The sequence below is a fragment of the Macaca nemestrina genome, chromosome 6 (genome assembly GCF_043159975.1).
Source record: "Macaca nemestrina isolate mMacNem1 chromosome 6, mMacNem.hap1, whole genome shotgun sequence".
In the NCBI taxonomy this organism is placed as follows: domain Eukaryota; kingdom Metazoa; phylum Chordata; class Mammalia; order Primates; family Cercopithecidae; genus Macaca; species Macaca nemestrina.
Genome location: NC_092130.1, coordinates 318767 through 341217, shown reverse-complemented (window position 1 = coordinate 341217; position 22451 = coordinate 318767). Strand labels below are relative to the sequence as shown.

At 47.7% G+C, this 22451-nt stretch overlaps 1 protein-coding gene across 18 annotated transcripts in view; it reads left to right on the top strand.

The window, feature by feature from the left end:
- The window catches only part of LOC105483957 (family with sequence similarity 153 member A), a 73470-nt gene that overhangs the window by 35281 nt on the left and 15738 nt on the right, over positions 1–22451 (top strand). For 17 of the 18 annotated variants that reach the window (XM_071097933.1, XM_071097923.1, XM_071097929.1 and 14 more), the window contains 15 exons: positions 1355–1425; positions 1888–1912; positions 3894–3964; positions 4392–4422; positions 6376–6443; positions 6915–6939; positions 9379–9449; positions 9912–9936; positions 12100–12170; positions 12631–12655; positions 14644–14714; positions 15147–15177; positions 17122–17189; positions 17661–17685; positions 22261–22298. In XM_071097933.1, coding sequence (XP_070954034.1) covers positions 1355–1425; positions 1888–1912; positions 3894–3964; positions 4392–4422; positions 6376–6443; positions 6915–6939; positions 9379–9449; positions 9912–9936; positions 12100–12170; positions 12631–12655; positions 14644–14714; positions 15147–15177; positions 17122–17189; positions 17661–17685; positions 22261–22298 — 716 coding nt within the window. The remainder of the gene's footprint in view (positions 1–1354; positions 1426–1887; positions 1913–3893; positions 3965–4391; positions 4423–6375; positions 6444–6914; positions 6940–9378; positions 9450–9911; positions 9937–12099; positions 12171–12630; positions 12656–14643; positions 14715–15146; positions 15178–17121; positions 17190–17660; positions 17686–22260; positions 22299–22451) is intronic. The other variant, XM_071097932.1, reaches the window with a different exon arrangement.

The window sequence follows — 22451 nt, the reverse complement described above, 5'->3', positions numbered from 1 at the left end:
ATAGCGTATAGACATTCTAAGCACTGTCTGTCCTCATAGGATGGTCTCAATGGTTGCATAACCCGGGATTAGAGTTGGGATGTTTTAGAGTGGACTTTGGTGTGGTCAGAAATGTGAAACACACACGGCGAGGTCACAGGCTTTTCGTTCAGTGGTCGTGTTATTCCTCAGATCCTGTTTAAAAGCAGAGAACAGGCTGGGTGTGGTGGCTCACGCCTGTAATCCAGCACTTTGGGAGGCCAAGGTTGGTGAATCACTTGAGGTCAGGGGTTTGAGACGAGCCTGGCTAACCCTGTGTCTACTAAAAACACAAACATTAACTGAGTGTGGTGGCAGGTGCCAGTAATCCCAGCTACCCAGGGGGCTGAGGCAGGAGAATCACTTGAACCTGGGAGACGGAGGTTGCAGTGACCCTAGATCGTGCCACTGCACTCTACCCTGGGTAACAGAGTGAGATTTTATCTCCAAAAAAAAAACAAAACCGGAGGATAATCACGGGCATATTCTATTATGTTTAATAACACGGTTGCCGCAAGTGTCACATATGCCCTAATTCAGCCCACACAACCAAGACTCAGTGCAGAATAGGAACTCAAGGAAGAACTAGGGTGTTATTCTGACGTCCATCTCCCCAGGTGGAATTCCCTGCATAGCTAGTTTGGAGAGTGTTAGCGTCCCCACCTCCTGCCCCCCATGATGGGTTGTCCTGGTGTTGGAGCCAGCGTGAGCGTGAGCAGGAACTGATTTCACAGACACATACATTGTGTTGAAAAGGAAGAGCGGAACGGCAAATATGCTAAGTGTGTGTCATCTTTCAATGATAGGATAGTTGACTATTTTAAAATGTTGGTTTAATTCTCTTTGAATCAAAGGTTCAGAGAAGTCATAACTCTTTTGATTAGAATTAAATTTTTTTTGAAGAAAGGTGGCTTTTTATGCAGCACAAAATGTTTCAGGGTGGGGGATGATGATCAGCAGCAACCGTGGATGCTGTGGAGGAAATGACCTCAGAAGGGATCACGAAGGGAGGGCAAGTTAGCTCAGGTCAGATTAGGAAGGAGGAACCTGACACGCTGTAGGGAGGGTCGCCTGCCCCGTGTCCTGTGCCCTCTTTGAGATCAGCTGTGTCTCATTGCTGAACTTGCCTTAGCTAGAGGACCAAGGCTCTGTTTCCCATGGCTTTCCTCATGGTCTCATTTGCCTGCCTTCACCACCAAGGAGGATGGGCCTACAGCTCCGTCTGTGGTAACCTACCTTCTTCACACATGCCAGCCTCCTGTCCACACCACGCCATACAACCCGAGGAATCTTCTCAGCAGAATCCATGTGGTGACACTTACCCTATGTCTCCTAGATCCTCAAGAGGACCTCGCAGCAGAACATCCATGTGAGGCACCTGTTGAGAGGGTCCTCTCTGTTATCAACGTAAGCTCTTCTTTCTTTGTCTGAAAGGGGAATTTCATTTTCCTAGGTTTCTTTCAATTTCACTTGAATAAAGATAGGAAAACCTTACTAACATGTACATTATAGATGCCTTAGAGAATTTCTTGGTGGGAAAATGTAAAATGAGAATTCTTTACCAACTAATAACTAATTCAAGATGACATTCTTGGATGACAGCTTCAGTTACAAACTATGTCAGCAAGCACTTTCATCAGGAGAAAAAAACCTTCTTGAAAATACTGAATTTACCACCAAAATTAACTTTAAAATCTTGCACAAAAACCTGGTGACACTGTACAAGTGTTTTCTAGGCTTTATTTTTGTGGCCGTTGCCTCCACCAGAATTTCCCATCTGGCTTTCTAATAGCACTAAGTTAAGAAAAGACCTGTGTATAAGGACAGCACGATCTTACCCTCACAGTGTTTTCCTTTCTCTAAACTCAGGGGGAGACATTCACAGAGACAAATGGTACGTATTCTGGGATCACCTATTTGGTAAGGAAAATTCTTAGTATTAAGAAAGGTGACACGTTCTTGCCTGGTATTATCGGGAGAACCATTCTCCTTGGAACTTTCTATTGGAAGTGAGGTTAGCGTAGAAATTACTGAGTGTACTGAAGAGGGGTGATCATCCTGCGTAGTGCCTGTTAGCTGCAGTGTCGTTTTTATGACATCGAATGAGGTGCATCAGGGTGGGGGGTGTAAGGAGTCTGTGTAGAATGATCATGAGTGTCTTTGGGAGGATGTGTACATTTCTCCAGAAAGCATGTTTCCATGTGCACAGCTCAACACAAAGATGAGTGTGGTAAGTAAAAATCCCATTACCACTGCACACCGTGCGTCAATCAGCCCACTGGTCCTCCACCACGGCTGTAGCTGAAGGGCAGTTGGAGATCCCCAGCACTCAGGTGGAGATAGTGCAGAGATGAATTTGCCAAGCTCTTTATCTCCTCAGTGGAGGAGGCAGAGGTGCACTCAGGAGTGGGTGGAAGGTGATGCCATGGGCTACTACTCGGCAGTAATCACGTGGTTCTGGTATAATTTGTCATTATGGCAGAGAGCTTGAGCACCTAGGTGTGCACATGAAATCTGGATAGCCTTCAGAATTCCCAAATACTGTCTCTCATGTAGGATTGTCTCATTGGTCACATAAGTCAGTGTAGGGATAAGTACATTTTACAGTGGACTTTGGTGTGGTCACAAATGGCAAACAGACATTGAGAGGTCAGGCTTTTGGCTGCAGTGCTGTGTTAATTTTCTCATCTCCTGGTGAGAAGCAGAAAATGATCAGACATGTTATATTGTATTTAATGAGATAATCACCACAATCCTTACACGTGCTGCAGTTCAGCACACACACAAGCAGCAAATAAGAACGGAAGGAACAACTTGGGTATTATCCTGGTACTCATCTTCTCGCTGGAATCTTCTACAGAGCTGGGTTAGAGAGGGTCAGCGCCCCCACCTGCTGCCCCCCAGGGTGGGCTGTCCTAGGGCTGGAGCCAGTGTGAGCATGAGCAGCAGCAGGCCCCACGGCACATACACACATTGTGTTAAAAAGAAGAGCCGAAGGACAAACATCACATGCCAAGTAGGAGTCGTCTGTAAATGGTAGGATAATTGAGTATTTTCAAATCTTGGTTTGGTCTTCTTTAAAACAAAAGGTTAGTGAATATAGAGAATATTTTAGCTAGAACTGAGTCTCCTCTTTGAAGAAAGGTTGCTTTTTATCTAGTACAAAATGTTCTGTCCGGCTACGGTGTCTGACACCTGTAATCCCAGCATGGTGGGAGGCCCAGACGGGTGGGTCACCTGAGGTCGGGAGTTCGAAACTAGACTGAGTCACATGGAGAAAACCCGTCTCTACTAAAAATACAAAATTAGCCTGGCGTGGTGATGCATGTCTGTAATCTCAGTGACTTAAGAGGCTGAGGCTGGAGAATCGCTTGAACCTGGGAGGCTGAGGTTGTGGTGAGTTGAGATCGTGCCATTGTACTTCAGCCTGCGCAATAAGAGCAAAACTCCATCTCAAAAAAAGGAAAAAGTTCTAGGAGGGACAAAACACACACAGCAGGACATGTGGATCCTGGGGAGGAAATGACCTCGAGGGAATCGAGAAGGCAGGACAAGTTAGCTCAGGTCAGATTAGGAAGGAGGAGCCCTGGATGCTGCAGGGAAACACTGTGTGGTGGGCCCTGTTTGAGATGGGTTATTTCATGTGCAAGAGGTTGCCTTAGCTAGAGGACCAAGGCCCTGTCTTCTGTGACCATCCTGATGCTGTCCTTTACCATTTGCCTTCCCTCACCACCATGGAGGATGGACTGGCAGAGGCTGAGCCTGTGCTGTGAACACACCTTTCCACACACACCAGCCCCGGGTCCACAGCTCCAAGACCACCTGAGGGATTCAGTCAGTGGAGCTCATGTGCTTATAGTGACTCTCTTTCGCAGGTGACCTGGACGATCTGCAGGAGGATGTGCCAGAGCAAACATCCTCGGAGGAAGCCTCAGGGGTTCACATGGTAAAGTCTTCTTTTATCCTCTGAAATGGAAATTTTATTTCTCTCGGTTTCTCTCTGTTTTAATGGAACTAAGATGTATACATCTTACCATGTACATTATAGGTGACTTAAGGAATATCTTGGTGGCAAATGTCAGAGTTCATTATCAACTAAAACATGCTTTCAGATGGCATTCACATTTACACACTGTATGTCAGCAGGCATTTTCCTCAAGAGAAATGCCTCCTTCTTGAGAAGTATTTGGAGTTGTCAAAAATAATGGAAAATCTTGTAGAAAAATCTTGTGCCTTTCCACGAATGTCTTCTAGATATCGGGGCCATTTTCCCAACCACTGTTTACCATGTGTCTTTTTAATTCAACAAGTGAAGACCTGTGCACCCAGGAGACAACATGGTCTGACCCTCATGGTATTTTCTTTTTCTCTAGATGCGGGTGGACCCAGCCACACTGGCAAAGAGTACGTATTCTGGGGTCATCTCTTTGTTGAGGTTTGAAACCTCAGTGTTGAGAAGGTGGCGCTGTTTCACCTGCATTTGCTCAAGGGCTTCTCTTGTTTGAGCTTCCTTTAGAAATGAGATTTGGGAAGTTTGATTTAAAAAATACGAAGAGTCAGGCCGTGCGCAATGGCTTATGCCTGTAATCCCAGCACTTTGAGAGGCCGAGACAGGTGGATCATCTGACGTCGGCAGTTTGAGACCAGGCTGACTAACATTGGGAAATCCTGTCTCTCCTAAAAATGCAAAATTAGCCGGGCGTGGTGGTGCATGCCTATAATCCCAGCTACTCAGGAGTCTGAGGCAGGAGAATCAGTGGAGCCCAAGAGGTGGAGATTGTAATGAGCCAAGATTGTGACATTGCACTCTAGCCTAGGGAACAACAGTGAAATCTGTCTCAAAAAAAAAAAAAAGGACCAAAAACTAAGAGTCCAGTAAACGACTCTAACCATGATACTGTCATCCCAGGAAGCAGCAGTGTCATGTAGCGTGAGGTGCTACATCAGGATTTGGAGGGACAGAGGAGCGAGTCTATATGGAATGATTGTGGATGTCTGGGAATGTGTGTGCATTTCCCCAGAAAACATGCTCCCATGTTCACAGCACAACACAAGCATCAATGTTCAAGGACAATTCCATCACCACTGCACAGTTTGCATAAATCAACCCATTCATCCTCCACCACAGCTGTTCCTGAAGATAAATTTAGCATCCCCAGTCCTCAGATGGACATGGTGCAGAGACGAATTTCCCAAGCTCTTGATCTTTTAAATGGAAGAAGCACATGTGACCTCGGGAATGAGTGGAAAGTTAATGCCAAGGGCTACTACCCGGAATTTGTCACAAAGCTTTGGTATAATTTCTTGCTAGGCCAGGTTGTTCCAGCACTTCTGTGTGCATGTGGGAGAATGAAAACCTATTCAGATCCCAAACACTGTCATGACTGGGTGTTGTCAGTGCTCAGCTCACCCAGGGTTGGTTTGAGCAGGTACATTGTACAGTGGGCCTCAGTGTGATCATTAACGTAAAACACAGAGTCCACAGGCTTTTGGTCTACAGCAGTGAGGTCATTCCTCAGCTCCTGTTGGAAAGCAGACAATGATGAGTGGCATATTCTATTGTATTTAATGAAATTATCACTGCACGTCTTAGAAATTCAGTAGAACCCAATCCCAAGACACGGCATCCCATAAAATCTCAAGGATCATCCTGGGTGTTAGCCTGGCACCCATTTTCCCTGCTGGAATCTCCTACATAGCTGGGCTGGAGAGGGTCAGTGCCCGGCCCCCGGTCCCCTCGCTGCTCCCATGACAGGCTGTCCCGGTGCTGGAGTCAGTGTGAGCATGAGCAGCAGTGAACCCCACGGGGCACACACTTTGCGTTGAAAAGGAAGAGTGGAAGGACAAATCTCACAGGCTAGGTAGGGGTCATCTTTAAATGGTAGGATAATTGGGTATTTTCAAATCTCGGTTTAATTGCCTCATCACAAACAGTTAGTTAATGAAATCTTTTGGCTAGAATTAAATCTCTTTCAAGAAAGGTTGCTTCTTATTCAGTACAAAACCTTCTAGAAGGGGTGATAATACAGAGCAGCAGCACATGTGCATTCTGAGGAGGAAATGACTTTGGCAGGGATCAATAAGAGGGCACTTGAGCTCAGGTCAGATTAGGAAGGAGGAGCCCTAAGAGGCTGCCAGGGACACACAGCCTGCACTATGTGGTGTGCGCTGTTTGAGGTTGGCAATTTCACGTTTACGAGGTGGCCTGGAGCTAGAAAGCCAAAGGCCCTGATTCCCTTTCTTCCCTGCCTCTGTCCTGTTCTGCTGTCCTCCTCCCCCACCCACCTCAAGCAATGTTACTGAATTGTTCGTGAGCAACAGCACCAAGGTGCTGACGGTCACTGTGTGTCCTCCTAGTTCCGCCGGGACATCTGCAGGCGTGGTCCAGTGACAGCGAAGACGAGGAGGACCCAGAGGATGTGGAGGTCAGGCCACCTGGATTTGTCTGAGAAAAACTGCTGCTTTCTTAGCTTTGTGTTATTTGGGTGAAATTAAGATACGAGAATGTGACAACATATATCTTAGATTAGTTACACAATGTCCTTGGGAGGAGCTTTAAGTGAGAGTCTGTTCCCCACTGAGGGTTGACTTAATACAGAGGGAGAAAGTGACAGCATCCACCACACATTGTGGGGCAGTGAGCTCTTGTGCCTTTACCAACTTGGTTCTCTTTCGAACAAAATCACTTACTGGCCAACCAACATGGACTTGAGAGGAAACGTCCTCTGAGAAAAATGTGTCTTTACTGTGAGTCGATTTGCTCTGTTCTTCTTTTGGGTTCCTTTGAACACCGGTTTCCATCTTGTTTTCTAATGTCACTAAGTGAAGAAAAGTCCTGTGCACACAGGACACAGCAGGGTCTGATGCTCATAGCAATTTACTTTCTGTCATTACAGAAATCCTCAGGAGTTACACAAAAGGGTACGTATTGTGGAAGCCCTCCCATCCTGATGAGTCGCCCAGATGATGAGGAATGTGCCACGGTCTCGCTGGCCTTCCTGTGGACAGGCAGCCTGAGTGGAGCTTCCTCTCATAGATGAGGACCTAGGCTGTAATGGGAGGGAGGGATGGTTGTTGCAGATAGAGCATGATGGTCACATTCTGCAGTCCCTGGGAGCAACTGCGTTCTCTGAGCATGGGGTGAGGTTGTGCGAATTGATTTGCTGCGTGTGTTTTTGAATTCACGTGGTGAGTGTCCAAAATATGTAATGTCAAGATCATGTAGAGGCCCAGCCTCTATCCCTCAGTCTAGTCTGGTTTCCGTGTTCTGTGCTCAGGAAACACAGCAACATGAAAAGGTAACCGAAGGGCTTGCCCTAGGGTGTGAGTGGCAGGGCGAGCACTTGCCTTCCTAGGAGGATGGAGGGTGACTCATGTATTATGAGGTGGGGAAAGACAAATGTGACTCTGGTACAGCAGAGGCTCCAGGATGTCCCCATTGAACCCACCGTGGACAAACGTTGGTTGGCTGCTTGTTTCTGAAGGCTTTTGCAAAACAAGTGAATGCATTTGGTTTCGGTCAATAGGAATAGAACCTGAACCAAGTACAGCCTGCGTTTTTTCTTGGAGTATGCATGTGGTGGAAACTTATGTGTATGTATTGAATTTGATTGCTGTGTAGGTGTCAATACTTACCCCACATTTTAAAACAATCAGGCTGGTGTGATTTTAAAATGTCCCTCGCTAACCTCAGAAACTTATCTCTTCATAGCCCAATTCTCCTAGTCATGTTTAATCTCTAGAATACAGTTTCTGTGTGGTACTCAGGGACTTTCTGCTGAGTGATTAAAGGTAGAAATCCGTGTTACCAACAATGAGGCCCTAAGAATTCACGGGCGGCTGCCCACTGGGCTCTATGAGGGAGAGAGCAGGCTATAGCCTTGGCCTGGGCCTGCAGAGGGACATGATTTGGAGGAGCAGAAGGAAGGCATGAGGGCAGCAAAGCCATGGGGGATGCCGAGGTGCAACATCAGGAGAGTCAGTTCCACGTCATCACCTGGGCGGGGGAGGAATGTTCAAGTCTCATCGGAAGGAGGAGTTGAGTTCTGACTTCATGGCTGGCCTGAACATTGGCCGTCTTCCTAAGAGCCTGGTCATAGGAGCGCCTTCCTTGTTTCTGGTCTTCTCCATCTTCCTGTGTATTGAGGGCAATGGCACCACCAGAGATTAGTGAGAGACAGAGAACACGAGTGAGTTCCTGTAATGTTCAACTTAGCCCAGAGAGGACATGATCAGCAGGGACGGATTGCGAGTCAGGCCAGACACAGAGTAGTAGGCATGCTTGATCTCCCTGTGGCTGGGACAAAGAACAGCTTCTGGGAATCTCTGGACAGCTGATCCTTGTGTAGCTATTATTGGCCAAGAGTGGCCTGGCCCAGAGTTCCGTTTTACTGGAGGGAAGCCTCAGCTCCCAGGCTGAGCAGCTGCCCAGTGCTGGTGTCAGAGGAGGTGAGGAGACCCTGCTCTAAGGCAGGCTGAGCCCAACAAAGGGAGAGGGGCTGCCCTGGCGTTAGGTGGTCCTTGCACCTTTCATGTGTGACCTATAAGACATGAATTTCTCTGTATCTCTGAGACAGCCTTGCAATCATCAGTCCAAAAGTCTGTTGTCTCCTACTCATAGGTGGAGGAATCCTGGCCATGGCAGGTCACGGGAGGGCAGGGACTGTGTCCTCCTCATTCCTTCTCATCTCAGAGCTCAGCTCTGGGCAGCCCATCTTGGGCCCCAGTGATGTTCTGATGCCAGCATTCCTGTTCTGAAATCTAGCACGTGTTGTAAAGGCTTTCTGCTCTTTTTCTGTAGTCTCTGGGTTCCCACATTTACCCAGGAGCCTGCCTGGGTTCTAATCCAGGGTCAGGGGAGAAGAGTGTGGGCTCCTCATGCAGTGAGGTTTTCTCTTCTCTGCTCCTGCGGTTCTGCTCATGTCTTTTCCTGAAGTGGGCACGGAATGATTACAATAATAAATGTTGTATATGTTTTGCCACAATAATGTCTCAAGTTCAATAAAAGGGATGGAAAGTGAAGGAGAAGCATATGTAGACCCAGGAAGGATAAGTGACATTGTCACATTTCAACAGGAAAGTGGAAATTTCCCAGGCCTCTAAATGCGTGGGGGAAGGATGAGACACTGCCACGGCATCGGCAGTGCGTGTCTGTGCTGCCAAGGCTCTGTCTTTCATGGCTTTCCTGATGGTCTCACTGACCTTTCTTCATCACCAAGGAGGATGTTCTGGCAAGAGTTCCGTTTTTGCAGTTAACCCCCCTTGTCTACATGTGCCAGCCCCGTGGTTTTAGCACCCGAGTCTCCCTGACGGGTTCCTTCAGTGCACCCAACATGCTGACAATGACTCCGTGTTTCCTAGAGCGTGACGAAGACTTGTTGTGTGAGCATCCACTCAAGATACTATCTGAGATGTTACTAGGCTCTTTTGAGGTAAAGTCTTTTTTGTTTATCTGAGGTGGGAATTTTGTTTCTCTTGGTTTCCATATAAATTGAGGTAAGATATGATAATCTTTCCATGTACCTTATGGATGACTTACGGAATTTCTTTGTGGGCAGCTGAAAATGAGACTTTATTACCCAGCAAGAATGAATTCGAGATAACATTTATAGGTGGCAGGTTCACCTAAAAACTCTATGGCAGTAAGCATTTTCCATAGAAGTCCTTTCTTCTTGAAAAGAATGGTGAACATGCAGTGAAAATAAACTTGAAAATCGGGCACAAAAATCTTGTGCCTTTGCACGTGTCCTCTAGGCTTTATTTGGGGACGTTGTGTTGACTGTTTTCACTATTTCCATTGGGTTTTCTAATGTCAACAAGTGCAGTAGAGACCTGTGCACACAGGACACAGTGTGGTCTGACTCTTGTAATGTTTTTCTTTTCTCTAATTGCAGAAGAGCTTTGACGTAGAGACAGAAGGTATGTATTCTGGGATAGCGTTTTTAAAAATTGTTTTTATTTTACTTGGAAGTCTGGGATGCATGTGTAGAACGGCAAGTTTGTTATATGAGAATAAATGTGTCATGGTGGTTTGCGGCACCTATCAACACGTCATCTAGGTTTACTGCTCAGCATGCATTTTGTATTTATACTAATGCTCTTGCTCCCCTTGCCACCCACGCCCCAGGATGTGCTTTTTTTGCCAAGGAAATACCTTATTTTTTCAGAAAGGTGGCACTTTTTACCATGCATTTGGTGGAGAATTTCTCTGGAGCTTCCTAACAGAAATGAGGTTTTAGGCAGTTTGGTATGAAAAACAGTAAGACTTCGGTACAGAATTGTGACCATCTTTCTGTAGTCTCTGCAGGAAGTGGTGTCCCGCACATGAAAGAGGGTGGTGTGCATCAGGTTTGGGAGGTGTGGAGGAGAGAGTCTGTGGGTGGTGATTGTGTCTTTGGGATTTTTTGTGCATGATCAAAGCACAATATAAGGATTAATTTGTTTTTTTTTTAAACTATTCCATCACCCTGCACACTTTACATAAATCAGCCCATTCATTCTCCACCACAGTTGTCTGAAGTTAAGTTTAATATCCCCAGTCATCAGATACTGGTTGGGCAGGGATGAATTTCTCAACGTCTGGCTTTCTCTGTAGAGGAGGGAAATGGGAAATCAGGAGTGGGTGGAAGGTTGATTCTATGGGCTACTGTCCTGTATTGATCTCACAGCCCTGGTATAACTCATCAGTCTGGCAGACTTTGAGCACCTAGGTGTGCATGTGGAAGTTTGATAGCGTATAGACATTCTAAGCACTGTCTGTCCTCATAGGATGGTCTCAATGGTTGCATAACCCGGGATTAGAGTTGGGATGTTTTAGAGTGGACTTTGGTGTGGTCAGAAATGTGAAACACACACAGCGAGGTCACAGGCTTTTCGTTCAGTGGTCGTGTTATTCCTCAGATCCTGTTTAAAAGCAGAGAACAGGCTGGTGTGGTGGCTCACGCCTGTAATCAGCACTTTGGGAAGCCAAGGTTGGTGAATCACTTGAGGTCAGGGGTTTGAGACGAGCCTGGCTAACACTGTGTCTACTAAAAACACAAAAATTAACCGAGTGTGGTGGCAGGTGCCAGTAATCCCAGCTACCCAGGGGGCTGAGGCAGGAGAATCACTTGAACCTGGGAGACGGAGGTTGCAGTGACCCTAGATCGTGCCACTGCACTCTACCCTGGGTAACAGAGTGAGATTTTATCTCCAAAAAAAAAACAAAACCGGAGGATAATCACGGGCATATTCTATTATGTTTAATAACACGGTTGCCGCAAGTGTCACATATGCCCTAATTCAGCCCACACAACCAAGACTCAGTGCAGAATAGGAACTCAAGGAAGAACTAGGGTGTTATTCTGACGTCCATCTCCCCAGGTGGAATTCCCTGCATAGCTAGTTTGGAGAGTGGTAGCGTCCCCACCTCCTGCCCCCCATGATGGGTTGTCCTGGTGTTGGAGCCAGCGTGAGCGTGAGCAGGAACTGATTTCACAGACACATACATTGTGTTGAAAAGGAAGAGCGGAACGGCAAATATGCTAAGTGTGTGTCATCTTTCAATGATAGGATAGTTGACTATTTTAAAATCTTGGTTTAATTCTCTTTGAGTCAAAGGTTCAGAGAAGTCATAACTTTTTTGACTAGAATTAATTTTTTTTTTGAAGAAAGGTGGCTTTTTATGCAGCACAAAATGTTTCGGGTTGGAGGATGATGATCAGCAGCACCCGTGGATGCTGTGGGGGAAATGACCTCAGAAGGGATCACGAAGGGAGGGCAAGTTAGCTCAGGTCAGATTAGGAAGGAGGAACCTGACACGCTGTAGGGAGGGTCGCCTGCCCCGTGTCCTGTGCCCTCTTTGAGATCAGCTGTGTCTCATTGCTGAACTTGCCTTAGCTAGAGGACCAAGGCTCTGTTTCCCATGGCTTTCCTCATGGTCTTATTTGCCTGCCTTCACCACCACGGAGGATGGGCCTACAGCTCCGTCTGTGGTAACCTACCTTCTTCACACATGCCAGCCTCCTGTCCACACCACCCAATACAACCCGAGGAATCTTCTCAGCAGAATCCATGTGGTGACACTTACCCTATGTCTCCTAGATCCTCAAGAGGACCTCGCAGTGGAATATCCACATGAGACACCTGTTGAGAGGGTCCTCTCTGTTATCAACGTAAGCTCTTCTTTCTTTGTCTGAAAGGGGAATTTCATTTTCCTAGGTTTCTTTCAATTTCACTTGAATAAAGATAGGAAAACCTTACTAACATGTACATTATAGATGCCTTAGAGAATTTCTTGGTGGGAAAATGTAAAATGAGAATTCTTTACCAACTAATAACTAATTCAAGATGGCATTCTTGGATGACAGCCTCAGTTACAAACTGTGTCGGCAAGCACTTTCATCAGGAGGAAAACCTCCTTGAAAATACTGAACTTACCACCAAAATTAACTTTAAAATCTTGCACAAAAACCTGGTGACTCTGTACAAGTGTTTTCTAGGCTTTATTTTTGTGGCCGTTGCCTCCACCAGAATTTCCCATCTGGCTTTCTAATAGCACTAAGTTAAGAAAAGACCTGTGTATAAGGACAGCACGATCTTACCCTCACAGTGTTTTCCTTTCTCTAAACTCAGGGGGAGACATTCACAGAGACAAATGGTACGTATTCTGGGATCACCTATTTGGTAAGGAAAATTCTTAGTATTAAGAAAGGTGACACATTCTTGCCTGGTATTATCGGGAGAACCATTCTCCTTGGAACTTTCTGTTGGAAGTGAGGTTAGCGTAGAAATTACTGAGTGTACTGAAGAGGGGTGATCATCCTACGTAGTGCCTGTTAGCTGCAGTGTCGTTTTTATGACATCGAATGAGGTGCATCAGGGTGGGGGGTGTAAGGAGTCTGTGTAGAATGATCATGAGTGTCTTTGGGAGGATGTGTACATTTCTCCAGAAAGCATGTTTCCATGTGCACAGCTCAACACAAAGATGAGTGTGGTAAGTAAAAATCCCATTACCACTGCACACCGTGCGTCAATCAGCCCATTGGTCCTCCACCACGGCTGTAGCTGAAGGGCAGTTGGAGATCCCCAGCACTCAGGTGGAGATAGTGCAGAGATGAATTTGCCAAGCTCTTTATCTCCTCAGTGGAGGAGGCAGAGGTGCACTCAGGAGTGGGTGGAAGGTGATGCCATGGGCTACTACTCGGCAGTAATCACGTGGTTCTGGTATAATTTGTCATTATGGCAGAGAGCTTGAGCACCTAGGTGTGCACATGAAATCTGGATAGCCTTCAGAATTCCCAAATACTGTCTCTCATGTAGGATTGTGTCAATGGTCACATAAGTCAGTGTAGGGATAAGTACATTTTACAGTGGACTTTGGTGTGGTCACAAATGGCAAACAGACATTGAGAGGTCAGGCTTTTGGCTGCAGTGCTGTGTTAATTTTCTCATCTCCTGGTGAGAAGCAGAAAATGATCAGACATGTTATATTGTATTTAATGAGATAATCACCACAATCCTTACACGTGCTGCAGTTCAGCACACACACAAGCAGCAAATAAGAACGGAAGGAACAACTTGGGTATTATCCTGGTACTCATCTTCTCGCTGGAATCTTCTACAGAGCTGGGTTAGAGAGGGTCAGCGCCCCCACCTGCTGCCCCCCAGGGTGGACTGTCCTAGGGCTGGAGCCAGTGTGAGCATGAGCAGCAGCAGGCCCCACGGCACACACACACATTGTGTTAAAAGGAAGAGCCGAAGGACAAACATCACATGCCAAGTAGGAGTCGTCTGTAAATGGTAGGATAATTGAGTATTTTCAAATCTTGGTTTGGTCTTCTTTAAAACAAAAGGTTAGTGAATATAGAGAATATTTTAGCTAGAATTGAGTCTCCTCTTTGAAGAAAGGTTGCTTTTTATCTAGTACAAAATGTTCTGTCCGGCCACGGTGTCTGACACCTGTAATCCCAGCATGGTGGGAGGCCCAGACGGGTGGGTCACCTGAGGTCGGGAGTTTGAAACCAGAGTGACCAACATGGAGAAAACCCGTCTCTACTAAAAATACAAAATTAGCCTGGCGTGGTGATGCATGTCTGTAATCCCAGTGACTTAAGAGGCTGAGGCTGGAGAATCGCTTGAACCTGGGAGGCTGAGGTTGTGGTGAGTCGAGATCATGGCATTGCACTCCAGCCTGGGAAAGAAGAACAAAACTTCTCATAAAAAGAAAAACAACGAAAAAAGTTCTAGGAGGGACAAAAAACACACAGCAGGACATGTAGATCCTGGGGAGGAAATGACCTCGAGGGGATCGAGAAGGCAGGACAAGTTAGCTCAGGTCGGATTAGGAAGGAGGAGCCCTGGATGCTGCAGGGAAACACTGTGTGGTGGGCCCTGTTTGAGATGGGTTATTTCATGTGCAAGAGGTTGCCTTAGCTAGAGGACCAAGGCCCTGTCTTCTGTGGCCTTCCTGATGCCGTCCTTCACCATTTGCCTTCCCTCACCACCATGGAGGATGTACTGGCAGAGGCTGAGTCTGTGCTGTGAACACACCTTTCCACACACACCAGCCCCGGGTCCACAGCTCCAAGACCACCTGAGGGATTCAGTCAGTGGAGCTCATGTGCTTATAGTGACTCTGTTTCGCAGGTGACCTGGACGATCTGCAGGAGGATGTGCCAGAGCAGACATCCTCGGAGGAGGCCTCAGGGGTTCACATGGTAAAGTCTTCTTTTATCCTCTGAAATGGAAATTTTATTTCTCTCGGTTTCTCTCTGTTTTAATGGAACTAAGATGTACACATCTTACCATGTACATTATAGGTGACTTAAGGAATATCTTGGTGGCAAATGTCAGAGTTCATTATCAACTAAAATATGGTTTCAGATGGCATTCACATTTACACACTGTATGTCAGCAGGCATTTTCCTCAAGAGAAATACCTTCTTCCGGAGAAGTATTAGGAATTGTCAAACAAAAACAATGGAAAATCTTGTAGAAAAATCTTGTGCCTTTCCACGAATGTCTTCTAGATATCGGGGCCATTTTCCCAACCACTGTTTACCATGTGTCTTTTTAATGTCAACAAGTGAAGACCTGTGCACCCAGGAGACAACATGGTCTGACCCTCATGGTATTTTCTTTTTCTCTAGATGCGGGTGGACCCAGCCACACTGGCAAAGAGTACGTATTCTGGGGTCATCTCTTTGTTGAGGTTTGAAACCTCAGTGTTGCGAAGGTGGCTCTGTTTCACCTGCATTTGCTCAAGGGCCTCTCTTGTTTGAGCTTCCTTTAGAAATGACATTTGGGTAGTTCGTTTTAAAAAATACGAAGAGTCAGGCCGGGCGCAATGGCTTATGCGTATAATCCCAGCACTTTGAGAGGCCGAGACAGGTGGATCATCTGACGTCGGCAGTTTGAGACCAGACTGACTAACATTGAGAAACCCTGTTTCTCCTAAAAATGCAAAATTAGCCGGGCGTGGTGCTGCATTCCTATAATCCCAGCTACTCAGGAGTCTGAGGCAGGAGAATCAATGGTGCCCAAGAGGTGGAGGTTGCAATGAGCCAAGATTGTGACATTGAAATCCATCCTGGCAACAAGAGTGAAACTCTGTGTCAAAAAACACAAAAACAAAAAACTAAGAGTCCAGTAAACGACTCTAACCATGGTACGGTCATTCCAGGAAGCAGCAGTGTCATGTAGCGTGAGGTGCTGCATCAGGGTTTGGAGGGACAGAGGAGCGAGTCTATATGGAATGATTGTGGATGTCTGGGAATGTGTGTGCATTTCCCCAGAAAACATACTCCCATGTTCACAGCACAACACAAGCATCAATGTTCAAGGAAAATTCCATCACCACTGCACAGTTTGCATAAATCAACCCATTCATCCTCCACCACAGCTGTCCCTGAAGATAAATTTAGCATCCCCAGTCCTCAGATGGACATGGTGCAGAGACGAATTTCCCAAGCTCTTGATCTTTTAAATGGAAGAAGCACATGTGACCTCGGGAATGAGTGGAAAGTTAATGCCATGGGCTACTACCTGGAATTTGTCACAAAGCTTTGGTATAATTTCTTGCTAGGCCAGGTTGTTCCAGCACTTCTGTGTGCATGTGGGAGAATGAAAACCTATTCAGATCCCAAACACTGTCATGACTGGGTGTTGTCAGTGCTCAGCTCACCCAGGGTTGGTTTGAGCAGGTACATTGTACAGTGGGCCTCAGTGTGATCATTAACGTAAAACAGAGTCCACAGGCTTTTGGTCTACAGCAGTGAGATCATTCCTCAGCTCCTGTTGGAAAGCAGACAATGATGAGTGGCATATTCTATTGTATTTAATGAAATTATCACTGCACGTCTTAGAAATTCAGTAGAACCCAATCCCAAGACACGGCATCCCATAAAATCTCAAGGATCATCCTGGGTGTTAGCCTGGCACCCATTTTCCCTGCTGGAATCTCCTACATAGCTGGGCTGGAGAGGGTCAGTGCCCGGCCCCCGGTCCCCTCGCTGCTCCCATGACAGGCTGTCCCGGTGCTGGAGTCAGTGTGAGCATGAGCAGCAGTGAACCCCACGGGGCACACACTTTGCGTTGAAAAGGAAGAGTGGAAGGACAAATCTCACAGGCTAGGTAGGGGTCATCTTTAAATGGTAGGATAATTGGGTATTTTCAAATCTCGGTTTAATTGCCTCATCACAAACAGTTAATGAAATCTTTTGGCTAGAATTAAATCTCTTTCAAGAAAGGTTGCTTCTTATTCAGTACAAAACCTTCTAGAAGGGGTGATAATACAGAGCAGCAGCACATGTGCTTTCTGAGGAGGAAATGACTTTGGCAGGGATCAATAAGAGGGCACTTGAGCTCAGGTCAGATTAGGAAGGAGGAGCCCTAAGAGGCTGCCAGGGACACACAGCCTGCACTATGTGGTGTGCGCTGTTTGAGGTTGGCAATTTCACGTTTACGAGGTGGCCTGGAGCTAGAAAGCCAAAGGCCCTGATTCCCTTTCTTCCCTGCCTCTGTCCTGTTCTGCTGTCCTCCTCCCCCACCCACCTCAAGCAATGTTTCTGAATTGTTCGTGAGCAACAGCACCAAGGTGCTGACGGTCACTGTGTGTCCTCCTAGTTCCGCCGGGACATCTGCAGGCGTGGTCCAGTGACAGCGAAGACGAGGAGGACCCAGAGGATGTGGAGGTCAGGCCACCTGGATTTGTCTGAGAAAAACTGCTGCTTTCTTAGCTTTATTTTATTTGGGTGAAATTAAGATACGAGAATGTGACAACATATATCTTAGATTAGTTACACAATGTCCTTGGGAGGAGCTTTAAGTGAGAGTCTGTTCCCCACTGAGGGTTGACTTAATACAGAGGGAGAAAGTGACAGCATCCACCACACATTGTGGGGCAGTGAGCTCTTGTGCCTTTACCAACTTGGTTCTCTTTCGAACAAAATCACTTACTGGCCAACCAACATGGACTTGAGAGGAAACGTCCTCTGAGAAAAATGTGTCTTTACTGTGATTCGATTTGCTCTGTTCTTCTTTTGGGTTCCTTTGAACACCGGTTTCCATCTTGTTTTCTAATGTCACTAAGTGAAGAAAAGTCCTGTGCACACAGGACACAGCAGGGTCTGATGCTCATAGCAATTTACTTTCTGTCATTACAGAGATCCTCAGGAGTTACACAAAAGGGTACGTACTGCGGAAGCCCTCCCATCCTGATGAGTCCCCCAGATGATGAGGAATGTGCCACGGTCTCACTGGCCTTCCTGTGGACAGGCAGCCTGAGTGGAGCTTCCTCTCATGGATGAGGACCTAGGCTGTAATGGGAGGGAGGGATGGTTGTTGCAGATAGAGCATGATGGTCACATTCTGCAGTCCCTGGGAGCAACTGCGTTCTCTGAGGATGGGGTGAGGTTGTGCGCATTGATTTGCTGCGTGACTTTTTGAATTCATGTGGTGTAACTCCAAGTGTCCAAAATACATAATGTCAAGATCATGTAGAGGCCCAGCCTCTATCCCTCAGCCTAGTCTGGTTTCCGTGTTCTGTGCTCAGAAAACACAGCAACATGAAAAGGTAACCAAAGGGCTTGCCCTAGGGTGTGAGTGGCAGGGCGAGCACTTGCCTTCCTAGGAGGATGGAGGGTGACTCATGTATTATGAGGTGGGGAAAGACAAATGTGACTGTGGTACAGCAGAGGCTCCAGGATGTCCCCATTGAACCCACCGTGGACAAAGGTTTTTGTTTGCTCCTGAAGGCCTTTGCAGAAAACAAGTCAAGGTGGTTGGCTTAAGGTCATATGAAAATAAAATTAACCCAGTTCTGGATTGAGTTTCTTTCGGGAGTCCGCGTTTAGTGGAAATACATTGTATGTGAGTTGAATTTGATTGCTCTGTAGATGTCCATACTTAACCCACATTTTAAAACAATGAGGCTGCTGTGATTTTAAAATGTCCCTAACTAACCTCAGAAATTGTCTCCTCATAACCCAATTCCCCAGTCATCTCTTATCTTTAGAATACAGTGTTTTTGTGTGTGGTATTCGGGGCCTTCTGCTGTGTGTGATCAAAGGCACAAATCAGTGTTACCAACACTGAGGTTCTAAGAATTCCCGGACAGCTGCCCAGTGGGCTCTGTGAGAGAGAGAGCAGGTACAGCCTTGGCCTGGGCCTGAAAAGGAACACGATTTGGAGGAGCAGAAGGAAGGCATGAGGGCAGCAGAGCCATGGGGGGCAGCCGAGGTGCAACATCAGGAAGTCAGTTCTTCGTCATCACTTGGGTGTGGCCGGGATGTTCATATTCCAGCTGAGGGAGAACGGGTGGAGCTCCGACTTCATAGCTGGCGTTAGCACTGTCTGCCCGTCTTCGTGAGAGCCTGAAGAGAGAAGCTACTTTGTTGTTTCTTGTCTTCTCTATTTCCCGTATGTCGATGGCAGTGGCACCACCAGAAATTAATGAGAGGCAGAGAACAGGAGTGAGTTCCCGAAATAGCCAATGTGGCCCAGAGAGGACATGATCGGCAGGGATGGACTTCAGGGTCAGGCCAGACACAGAGTAATTCCCAGGCCTGGTCTCTCTGGCTGGTACAGAGATCAGCTCTTACTTTTCACCTGCTTCTGGGCGTGGCCTGACAGCTGGTCCTCGTGTAGTTGCTGTTAGCCAAGTGTGATTTGGCCGGAATCCTGTGTGACTGGGGGGAGTGTCAGCTTTCAGGCAGGATGGCTGCCCCACACTGTAGTTGCAGGGGAGGTGAGACAGGACCCTGCTTCAGTGCAAGGTGAGCTCAGCAAAGGGAGCGGAGTCCAGGTGGTCCTTGCAGCTCTCCCGTGTGACCCTTGAGACATCACTTTGCCTGTTTCTCTGAGATAGTCTTGGAATTATTTGTCTCAAACTCTGTTTTGTTTTACTTATGTTTGGAGGAATCCTGGCCGTGGCTGGTCACTGGGAGGGCAAGGACTATGTCCTCCTCGTTCCTTCTCATCCCAGAGCTCAGCCCTGGGCAGCCCATCTTGGGCCCCAGTAATGATCCAGTGCTTCCAACCCCTTTGCTGAGATCCAGCGCCAGTGTGAAAAGGCTCTCTGCTCATCTCCTTCAATCTGTTGTTTCTCATGGTAGTCTGGAAACCTGAGTGGGTTCTGATCCAAGGTCACAGGAGAATAGGGGGGCTCCTGAAGTCACTGAAGTTTCCCCTCATTCTACTCTGGCTGCCTCGGTTCAGCTTTTCTCCTTGCAGAAGATGCTCTCTTTCTGTTGATGAGTCCTCCTTTGCTGGACCAGGCATTTTTATTCTTGTTGTGGCATCCCTTCACATCACAGGGGACGTGGAGCTTGTTCCTGTGCCCCTGAAGTACCCATCCATGAATGATCAGATCAGAGCAAACCACTCTGCCAGGAATCAGCAGGGGGGAGAGTCACATCTCCCTCACCTTTGGGTTGAGACCTGTGCATTCCAGTGTGGTCCTCCATGGCATATGTGCCCATTCATGTTTAAATAAATGAAAAATTCATAACCTCCTCACAAGAGCCATACTATAAGTTCTCAGCTGCCAAATGTCTGCTCTTAAGAGAGCATCTCCATTATCCCTGAATCACCTGGGAAGCAGCTGCTGTGAGTCTGGCCCAGATTCTGTTCACTGCACTCACCTGACTCAGTGCATGTGCATCAAGGCTGGAATCTCGGGTTCTCAGATTGGAGGTAAGAGATGCTCTGAGCCAGTGTCGGTGAACAGTTGAAAGGGATTGTTCGGGTTCTCTGTCTCACCTGAAGGCTCACAACTGTGACCAGGGCCCTCCTAACAGCCCCTGAGTTCACAGAGCCCAGGGAGAATCACCGTGGACTGAGCAGTAGTGCCGATGTTTGTGTCTCTGTACTTGGGCTCATGGGTACCACCTCTGGATCCATCCAGGGGGAAATAGACTGGTCAGGTAGGGACCAACACTGCAGGGTTGACCAGTGGGGAGGGTTCTTGGGGATTGGGTGACACTTGTTTTGGAGCCTGGGATGGGATCAGTGAAGTGACTAAATATGAAAGGAAATAGGTGTAGAAGTGTGATTTGGTTTATGTATCTTAATGAGAAAGTTGTAAGAGTTTTGTTCTCATGAGCTTTGTGTGAGTTGTGTTGTCACCATCATTTCTTGCTCTGGTGTTTAAAGATTACATTTTGCAAAGACCAGATCATTCCTGCCTTTGCCACAGCAAGCACCAGAGCCCTGGGTTTGATGAGGCAGCGTTTTGTTGTGAATGGAGATGACAAGATGAGTATGCAGGTGTAACGTTGAGTGTCGGGGGGACACAGCCCCTCACAGGTGCTACGTGATCCTGACGACAAAGTCCTTCATCCGTGTGCCAGGAGCTGAAAGGAGCCCACCCTCTTTCTCTACACTCTCGGGACCTGCAACGGCACCTTCCCGTCCTGTCCTCAGCGTCTGCTGCTGCTCTAAGGGTGCTCCCTGGGTGGGATGACACAGGGAGTCCTTCCTCTGGGATTGCTGCGTGTGCCCCGGCATCCTGGAGCCCTCAGGGCGGAACACTTGACTGAGCACATTTTTGGCCTCCACTCCTCACCCAATCCCAAATCCGTGGGCTTTGAATGAAACCTACATTGGCTTTCATTGGAGAGGCCCGAGTCCAGCTGTGGCTCAAGGCCCTCTGTGGCTAGCAGGAATCCTCGGGGATATGTGTGGAGGGGCTGCTGTGTTGCTGTAGGCAGTGGCTCTCGCCCTCCCTATAGCCTGGTCCCTGGAATCCACTGGGCTCAGGGCAGAGCCTCTTGGGTCACTTGTCTTGTGACACCCTCCTCTCTGGCCCAACAGCCTCGTCCTGCTCCCCACACTCCAGTCAGGCCCAGCTTGTTCTGTGTCAGGCCTGCCAGGTGCCCACCCTCCTAGTCTTCCCACAGCTCAGGCAAACCCTCATTTCTGTGCTGACAACTGCTGGCCTCACCTGCAGATTAAAGCAACTGGGACAAGAGGCTTTATCTTGAATTCTGTTCCATTGTTTCCGAATACTCAGAAGCTGGTGGGATTCGTTTGACGACTGAATATTTTCCAAGTCTCTAGGGTCATTCCAGGCATAGAACAGTCACTGTATCTGTGACGTCATTCATCATCAGCTCCCACAGCCCCCAACACAACCCTAGGCCTGTGGACATCGGTCATGATCGCCTCCCACGGGCCCCAACACAACCCCAGGCCTGACTGAATCTGTGGCATTGGCCATCATTGCCTCCCACAGCCCCCAACACAACCCAGGCCTGGGCAGGTGCTGCCGACCCAGGGTGCGATCTGTGTGTTGACTGGAGGCTGGCAGTGCAGCCTTGGCCGCCTTTCCGATGTTCTTCTATTGGAGACCAGTAGGACTGGTGGAGGTCCACAAGGAGGAAGGAAATGGGATTCATGAAGGAACAGAAGCAGGCCCTACAGGAGGAGGAGGGAGGGAATTCCACGTCATGCACGACATTGTGAAGAGGGCGGCCGCCTCTTGGAGGAACAGAATGACACAGCTTCCCCTCCCTTGGCTGTTATGGAATGTGAGGGCTGGGAAAGTGTGTGGGAAGTCGGAGGTCCCTCCCTCGTAGCACAGAGGAAATGATACGGGCTGTGGAGAAGTCTCCAGAAATGGGCACATCAGAGGCTCTGGGATTGGCTCCACAGCCCGGGGACAGCAGAGTCTGAGGGGTTCTCTCGACAATAACTCTCCCCTTTCCTTCTTATGGCCGCCCCATCACCGCTGCTCCTCCGGACACTCTGATGCTTGCTTCCCAGAACTGGAAGACTCCACCATGACAGGCAGCCGCCAGCAGGTAACTGATCTCCTCTCATATGCTCTCTCTCTTTTATCCTCTTTCTGACTCATGAGCTCCTTTCTTAGCTCTGGTCCTTTTCCTCTTTCCTCTCTTGTGATTGTTCTGAAGGACCTGGTCTTATCCCATAGTTGACGTCCTTGGGTCTTCAGT